Here is a 9,259-nt window from a genome sequence, read left to right as displayed (position 1 = left end):
TGGTAGGCCTAGTAGGATATATTATAGGCCATTTGGATTTAACTTCGCATGGATGGATTTCTCTGACCAGATGGATAATGTTTCTTAATTAATAAGCTTGAACTTGATTAAACTTGTAATTATATTTTTCTATAGGCCATTGATATTGTTTGTTCGCTCTCATTATTAGTCCAATGGCTACCCTACATTTGTAGGCCATTCAAACAACTTTTTGAGATGGAACTCAGATGAATTCATTGTTTGATCGGGAGAGAATGCATGCATAAAATGATGAAAGCATATTATATCCCAAACTCAGTCATATCGAATGGAGAGACAAGGGAATATAGCCTACGTTTTTTAAAACAGCTAGACACAATATAGTTAATGAATAGGTGTAGACTATGAGGCCCATGTATCTGACAGAGCGAGAGCGAGGATATTTTCTGACTGGACATTTTGCGCTGAAATAGGCTATAGCAAATAGGAAGATAGATTACTGGGAATGTCCCTCGTCTGCTGKCCTGACCGACTCCGTTCTAGGCATTCTGCGTGGCGTCAGTCAAGTTCAAATAGGCTAAACCATCGTCTGTCACATCACGATGTTGTCACCATTGACGATGGCTGTCAATCTTCATCGATAAGACGATTCTATCGTAATAGCCTCATTTGTACTGTACACATTAAATGCTCAACACAATGACACAAGGAGAATAATTAATTGAGCCACATCTACAGTGGTGGCAAGTTTTATTTTCCATAAGAAAAATAGCATATGAAATTTGAATACAATAATATAGCCCATATTTAAGTTATCTTATGCAAAAATACACCATCTCATACTGGTATTCTATTCACAACCCTCTTCTCCACATACACGTGTTTAAAAGACTGAGGATCAACTCTATTGATGCTTATTATTCATTACATTTAAAACGGTGCAACACAAGATGCAAAAACACAGAGTTCACTCCTTCAGCAGAAGGTAGTAGTCACTATAGACACCAGGGTTGCCTCCTACAACGTTTCACAGGAGGACGGCTCATAATAATGGCTGGAATGGCGTAAATGGAATGGTATCAAATACATGAAAACCATGTGTTTGACCACCATTCCATTGATTCTCTTCCAGCGATTACTATGAGCTCATCCACCCCAATTAAGGTGCCACCAGCCGCCTGTGGTTTCAATGGTCGGCTTAACACCTCTGTACATAATAGAACGTCAGTTTGGCATAGAGGAACTATGTCACTACCTTATCCGCTTGAATAAATACAAAATAGTAGCTGGCAAGATGTAGATCAGAGGTTATTTTTAATGTGTGCATTTTGCAAGTGGTTAGTTTGCATCAACTACCTTCACTAACACCCCTGCAAAAGTTCTGCCTGCTAACGTATGACCATTATGACTTTAAAAAAACTGCACAAGAGAGAAATTTATTTATTTTGAAAGAAGTGCATCTTCAATGCTTGAGTAAGCAATCCAAATTCCCAGCAATCCAAGAAGTACTAGGTAGGTAGGGATGGTTGCTAGTAAGGTCACCAGCACTCCATTCACCTGAGATCAAGGTAACAGTCAGTCATTATCACTGTCTGAGCATAATACCTCATACACAGGATCGTCTGGGAGTAGTGTGTGTTGTCACCTAAGCTGCATCACCTGAAGAACTTGTCAATGGTGTTCCAAGCTGGGCCCAGGGCTTTGGCCTTCTTAGAGGGGGGTGTGGGAGACAAGCCTCTCCTGGAAGTGTAGCAGAATAAAAACACAGCACATTTTACTGCGGGATTCTCACTGTCTGCACCAGTATCTGCAACCATCTTATTTTGACCTACCACACAACATGTTGAATTAACTCCTTTGTGAATGTGCTGACTTTCAAACTAATCTCTCTCTTTTATGTGTGTAAGGAGATGTAGTCATACCTTTTGCTCTTGCCTTTCTGCGGCGCTCTCTGCAGGGGCTGCTCTCCCTCTGTGGAGGGAAACACGAAAAACTCCATCAGATTCTTCCGCTAAAACCAGAATGACGACTGTCTATGTCCGGCAAGTCATTTGTGTTAATTTCAAAGCTATAAAGGCTAATCTCCCAGGCAGGATAGTTAACTTCTTTGGGGTAGGGGGCAGTATTTTCATGTCTGGATGAAAAGCYTGCCCAGAGTAAACTGCCTGCTACTCAGGCCCAGAAGCTAGGATATGCATAGTATTAGTAGATTTGGATAGAAAACACTCTGACGTTTCTAAAACTGTTTGAATGATGTCTGTGAGTATAACAAAACTCATATGGCAGGCGAAAACCTGAGAAAAATCAAATCAGGAAGTGGGAAATCTGAGGTTTGTAGTTTTTCAAGTGAACGCCTATCAAATATACAGTGTAAATGGGGTCAGATTGCACTTCCTAAGGCTTCCACTAGATGTCAACAGTKTTTAGAACGTTGTTTCAGGCTTCTACTGTGAAGGGGGYYAAAATAAGAGCTGTTTGAACCAGGGGTCTGGCTGAAAGCCATTAGTTTAGTCACGCGCGCAGCCGTGAGCACAAGCTCCGTTCCCTTTCATTTCTAAAGACAAAGGAATTGTATGGTTGGAATATTATTGAAGATTTATCATAAAAACATCCTAAAGATTGATTATTTACATCGTTTGACATGTTTCTACGAACTGTAATGGAACTATTTTGACTTTTCGTCTGAACTTAGTGCCTGCGCCTAGTGCAAAATTACTGATGTTTTGGAGGCAAAACATTAATGAACATAACGCGCCAATGTAAACTGAGATTTTTGGATATAAATATGAACTTTATCGAACAAAACATACATGTATTGTGTAACATGAAGTCCTATGAGTGCCATCTGATGAAGATTATCAAAGGTTAGTGATTAATTTTATCTCTATTTCTGCTTTTTGTGACTCCTCTCTTTGMCTGGAAAATGGCTGTATGTTTTTGTGTGACTAGGCGCTGACCTAACATAATTGCATGGTATGCTTTCACCGTAAATACRTTTTGAAAACGGACACTGTGGTTGGATTAACAAGAAGTTTATCTTTAAAATGGTGTATAATTTTGACTTGTATGTTTGAGGAATTTTAATTATGAGATTTCTGTTGTTTGAATTTGGCGCCCTGCACTTTCACTGGATGTTGGTCAGTTGGGACCTTAGCATCTCACGTACCCTAGAGAGGATAAGGAGAAACTGGGAGAGACAGTCTTTCCATTGTCAGGATTAAATGGGTGAAGAAGGGATTTACCAGTGGCAGAGAGCAGGGAAGGGGAGCCCCCACAGGGTGAAATGAGATGTCTTCTTTCTCTCAAAGGGAATCAATACAACGCCAGCACTGGCCTCACACTGACCAAACAAATCCTTCTAGTTTTAACCATAAGACTTCAGGACAGTGTAATTCATTTTCAGGATGGAAAATAGCTTTCAGTGTTAACCTAAATGAATAAAACCAGACAGAAAGTATGTAGAAAAAATAACTGACCTARAGTCAGGTCCATAATTATTGGCACCCTTGATAAAGATGAGCAAAAAAGACTGCAACCCTGTTTTCAGTACTCCAGCCCCTCCCCTGTTTTCAGTACTCCAGCCCCTCCCCTGTTTTCAGTACTCCAGTCCTCCCCTGTTTTTCAGTAACTCCAGCACCCCCTTCGCCTGTTTTCAGTACTACCGCCCGACACACCCTCTCTGTTTTTCAGTACTTTCCCAGAGCCCTCTCCCCTGTTTTCAGTACTCCCAGCCCCTCCCCTGTTTTAGTACTTTATTTTTCTTTTTTTGTCCAATAAAGAAATAATAATCTGATCACAAGAAATGAAGCAGAATTCATTCGCAAAGGATAAAACAATGAGTTGCAATGCACCGCTATAGTACACACAAAGAGAACGACAAAGCATAAGTACAACCATTTAAACAAATAAAACACAGACAGTCAAGACAATCCAATATAAGAAGACAAATCAGCATGAAAAAAAGACAGATCGATCGGTTGCCTCTCACAAAGCAAAAGTTTCATAAAACAAATCATACCCCACATCACTACCAGAAGTTATAAAAGAATACAGAATATACAACACGAAACAGTAAATCCAAAAAGATAAAAAATACAAAACACATCTTGAAGCAGGAAAAAGTCCAACCAATTACCAAATCATGATAGAGCCTCCCTGTTTTCAGTAACTCCAGCCCCTCCCCTGTTTTTCAGTACTCCAGCACCCTCCCCTGTTTTCAGTACTCCAGCACCCTCCCCTGTTTTCAGTACTCCAGTACCCTCCCCCTGTTTTCAGTACTCCAGCCCCTCTCTCCTGTTTTTCAGTACTCCAGCCCCTCTCCTGTTTTTCAGTACTACCCAGCCCCTCCTGCGCTCCACTCGTTTTTCAGTACTCCAGCCCCTCCCCTGTTTTTCAGTACTCCAGAGCCCCTCCCTGTTTTCAGTGTACTCTACTTCCTATGCAGCACCCTCCCCTGTTTTCAGTACTCCGCACCCTCCCCTGTTTTCAGTACTCGCAGCACCCCGTTTCTACTCCGCCCCTCTCCTGTTTTCAGTACTCTCAGATCTTTACTGTTTTCTCTCTCCATTTTTTTTACTCTTTCTTTTTTGTTTTTTCTCTCTTTTTTCCCCTCTTTACTTCTTCTTTTCTCTTACTTCACAATCCAGTCTCTTTTCTCCAGCCCTCTCTCTCGTCCCTGTTTTTCAAACCAGTACTCCAGCAGGGCGGCTCCCCTGCCACTCCCCTCCCCGTCCCCCTGTTTCAAGTACTTTATTCTCCAGCAACCCCTCCCGTGTTTTAAGTACTTACTTCGTCTTTTTCCAGCAACCCTCACCTCCCGCACCCCTCGCCGCCCCGCGTACCGTTTCCAAAGTGACTTCAGCAACCTCGCCTTTCGAGGATAACGACACTAAGCCTTTTTCTAAAATGTTTTATGAGATTGGAGAACATATTGGGAGGAATCTTAGACCATTCCTCCATACAGAATCTTTCCAGATCCTTGATATCCTTAGTCTGCGCTTATGGACGGCCCTTTTCAATTTAACCACAGGTTTTCAATGGGGTTCAATTCCAGAGATGGAGAAGGTCATTGCAAAATGTTGATTTTGTGGTCAATTAACCTATGGATTTTTACGTGTGCTTGGAGTTATTGTCTTGCTGGAAGATCCACTTGCAGCAAATGTCAGCCTCCTGGCAGAGGCAACATGGTTTTTGGCTAAAATGTCCTAGTACTTGGTCAACTTTATGATGCCGTTGACCTTACCAAGGGCCCCAGGACCAGTGGAAGCAAAATAGCCCCATAACATCAAAGATCCACCACCATACTTTACCGTCGGTATGAAGAACTTTGTCTCCATACAGTATGCTTCTGTTTTTCGACACCAAACCCACCACTGGTGTGTGTGGCCAAAGAGCTCCATCTTCATGTCATCTGACCATAGCACCYCCTTGACTTTGATAAACGGCATTYGCACTTGGATTGGAACCGTTTCTACGGTCAGATAACATGAAAATATAGGTATTTTATGTCAAAACCTGGTTGCCTCTGCCAGAAAGCTGACACTTGGCTTCAAGTGGATCTTCCAGCAAGACAATAACCCCAAGCACTAATCAAAATCCACAAAAATCTACATTTTGCAATGGCCATCTCAGTCTCTGGACTTGAACCCCATTGTAAATCTGTGGTTTGAATTGAAGAGGGTAGTCCATAAGAGAAGACGAAGAATAAAAGATCCGTCCCAACGTGTTCTACAATCTCATAAAACATTTGAGTAAAAGGCTCAGGGTCGTTATCCTCACAAGGGGAGGGTGGTGGAGTACTGAAAACCAGCTTTTCCCAACTTTCCTGCATAACATATAGCTCAGTATTTGTATTATTTATTTTATACAGTCTTTTTTGCTGATCTTTATCAAGGGTGCCAATAATTATGAATAAAACAATAAAAAATATATATCCTAAATAAAAGCTAGACATTCAGGAAGAATCGAAAATTCTAATTTATGAGTATTTTTTGCATGGCTGGATTACCAACCGAGCACGCAGGGCACATGCCCAGGGGCCCCGGTTTGGGTACCCATTGACTTTTAAAAATAATGTTTGAGCATAAGATCACAGGGTGCGAGGGGCTGACCTTTCAAAGCTAGCATTTTCAATCGCTTGTTCTAGGCCCACCATGTGGCCAATTGGCATGGTATTGCATGAGAGGGTGTGGCCCTTGGGCCTTTACCATGTTGCTAAATTTCACAATTAGGCATGGCAAAATGCGTAGAATTGCAGAAAACTTGCTTTCACGTTGCAACATTTCCTGTAAAACATTATTTTTTTCTCTATGCCCCCGACACACCTCTTTTTGATCTAGAGAAAAACTGAGTTTTACTCAATATATAACCTCAATTTACAATCTCCTGGATTACATATTGAGTAGGAAGAGGCAGAAACAGGACCCATGCAAGCACTGGGGATGAGACTGGTAGTGGCAGCACATAGAAAAACAGAGTGGAGAAGTCCCTGGTCTATTTGAATGACAATGGCAGTAATGCATGATCATTCAGTAAATAAAAAATCTCTGAAACACGAACCTTTGTGGGCAGCAGGTGGTGCAGTGTGGGTGGTGCGGTCCACAGATGTCAGTCCCCCAAGCTCATGCAGGACTTCCTGGTTCAGACAGAGGTCAACGTGTCGGTTAAAAAGGGTGAGGTCATTGGTGTCCTGGGTCTCCTGACACACTGGACAGGTGAGGGCGGGGCCTCTGTGGTCACGTGACTCAGGCTTGGGCGTAGTCATTGGCCGAGGGCCACCGGGGGACAACAGACAAACCCGAACATGAGGGTCACTTTGAGATGAAACCTTCAGGGTGTTAGGGTCTGTACCTCTATGTATAGATACATCTCCATTTGGACAAGTGTTAAGGCAGACAGGGTTCAGGCCCACAGTGCTTAGTGAAATATTAGCTGTACTAGTCTCATATAGAAGTAAACCTGTAGTGGACTCTGTATGATCACCTGCACTTGAGTCTAATTGAAGGCCCACTGAGTCGAACATGCACCTACTGAGCAGCTCCCTACCTTTCTCCATCGCCCCCTCCTCCCTCTTCCCTCCAGCTATCTCTTTCTCCACCTCCTCCTCACAGACACTGGGGCCTCTCTCTAGTTCTGTGTCTGTGTGGTTGTTTTGCCCCATAGTAACCCCACTGAGACACTGGTCAACGTGTCTGTTGAAGACTGTCAGCTCTGTGGTGTTCACCTCCCTGAAGCATACAGGGCAGGTCAGACTGTCTGTCCTTGGCTCTGTTGAACAGCATGATGAAGTAGATGCATGAGCTGTAAGTTCATGTGTCATTTTGTCCGAAGCTGTCAATGCACTCATAGAGATGTGTGTCTCTGCTGATATATTTGTATTCTTCGGAGTGTGTGTCTGTGTCCCTTTGGGGTTGGTGGTCGATGAGGCTGGGCCCCGTCTGGTCTCGAAGCCATTCCAATCTCCCTTCTCTGGTGGGTCCTCTCTCTCAGCTTGCAGCCGCAGCCTCTGGGCGTGAGCTCTCTGCAAGAAGGACTGCTGGTTCTCCCCAGTCCTGCCCACCTCCACCCCTCCCCGGCTGGGTACCCAGGCGTGACCCTCCTGCCCCTGTCTCTGCTGTACCAGGGAAGGGCAGGCAGAGGGCTGGGTCTGGCCTGGAGGCTTAGGTGGATGCTCTTTCACAGGCTTCTGGAAGGAGATCTGGGAGGTGCTACTAGAGTCAGTCTGTTTTTTATGGAGAAATCCCACAATGCTTTTCTGCAGGGGTTTCTTGTCGTCAGCGCTGGCGAAACTGGAAACCCGAACGCCTGCAGACACGTAAGCGTTGATTTAAAACTGCAGTCAATTGTTTTATTCAAGCTTCAAGTTCAAATATATGAATTATTAACAGAATCAGTAGAATGTACTTCATATATTATTGTTATATACAACATATATGAAAGGTGATATTAATGTATTTTCTTGCCAATGGGACACCACATTTAAACCGGCGGGAGAAGGTAAAGTAAGATTACCCATAAGCCTCAGTCTCAGTGGCTGGGGGCTGACGTTGTCGATCTCAGTCTTCAGCAAGTCCTTAGCGACAGCAAAGAGCTCTTCCGTCGTAGCAACAGCACACGGCAACGTCCACGCTCTGGTTTTCACCTCAAAGTTGACATTTTTCAGCTTCAACGTCACCGTCTTGCCCTGGAAGAACACAGAGCAAATTAAAGGGTGAAGCACAGATTAAATCTGGTTGGACCTGGGGAAGGAGTCAAAAGGACAGAACAGACATTGACTGATAGATGACACTAAGTGAAGAAGGGTCAAAGGCATTTTTCTGGGAGAGTGATGGTCATTCCCAAGCAGCCTATTCCCCAGGCAGGCTGAGGCTCACACTGGTCCCTGGTGGTCTCCATAATGGCTCTCCATTTCCTCCAGGTATCAAAAGCATATTAGGGCTCAGTCAGCGGGTGATGGCCGTGCCAAGCCAGCTCTCTCTATCGATTGGGATGGGAACAGACGCTCTGGTAATTGTGAGATGCTGGTTAGAGACAGATTGAGTCTGGGAGCCAACACTAGCGCTGAAATGTTTTAAGACCCCAAAATACCCTCTCTATGGAAATATCCTTTCTGTTCAAGAACCCTTTTCTGCTCTCTCTTCCCCAGAGGAAAGAGTCATCTGAGGCAATCTCAATGCACAGAGCAAGAGGCAGGCAGTCAGGCAATGGCTGTTCACAATGGTGCTGAATACTAACACACCGGCCATAACAAACAGTTCCATGTGTTATGTACTGTCGAACGCCTCTGCATTTCACACAATAGCCACAAAAAGCCAAATACTGGAGTTCGATTTCAAACATATACAAATACTACTTTTTAAAATATTTTTTACTATGAATCCAATAGGTTATCAGACAGTGAATTTGAGTTTAAGAATATACTGTTTAAGAATATAAATGTGCTATACAACTGCAATATATTCTAGTAATGACCTATACTATTACTAATAGTGTACTGTAATCAACTGAGCTGTGCTGTAGAGTACCTTGAGCGCCTCCTTCTGCAGGTCCTGAGCCAGGTCTTGGCACAGCTCCCTGCACAGAGAGAACTGCTCCTCTAATGCACTCATCTCTCCAAAAGTCCTAACAGAGAATGAGGGAGATAGAAAAACATGTTGGATATGGGGAGCGTTCGAGTACCATTATTTATCTATGTATTTCACATATATGTTGCCAGAAAAGAAAAACAACCACCTCTCTGTACTCATGCTTTTTCTCTCTCCGTCCCTGTAAGTAAATACAA

At 43.4% G+C, this 9,259-nt stretch overlaps 1 protein-coding gene across 1 annotated transcript in view; it reads right to left on the bottom strand.

Moving 5' to 3' along the window:
* Positions 1–696: 696 nt before the first annotated feature.
* LOC111975104 (DNA polymerase kappa-like) overlaps positions 697–9,259 on the bottom strand; it is a 12,390-nt gene continuing 3,827 nt past the window's right edge. The window contains 6 exon segments of the mRNA XM_070447076.1: positions 697–1,719; positions 1,902–1,950; positions 6,538–7,782; positions 7,990–8,161; positions 9,003–9,099; positions 9,211–9,243. Coding sequence (XP_070303177.1) covers positions 1,635–1,719; positions 1,902–1,950; positions 6,538–7,782; positions 7,990–8,161; positions 9,003–9,099; positions 9,211–9,243 — 1,681 coding nt within the window. The 3' untranslated portion in view covers positions 697–1,634.

The sequence above is a fragment of the Salvelinus sp. IW2-2015 genome, linkage group LG15 (assembly GCF_002910315.2).
Source record: "Salvelinus sp. IW2-2015 linkage group LG15, ASM291031v2, whole genome shotgun sequence".
Lineage (NCBI taxonomy): Eukaryota > Metazoa > Chordata > Actinopteri > Salmoniformes > Salmonidae > Salvelinus > Salvelinus sp. IW2-2015.
This window is presented reverse-complemented; position numbering and strand designations above follow the sequence as displayed.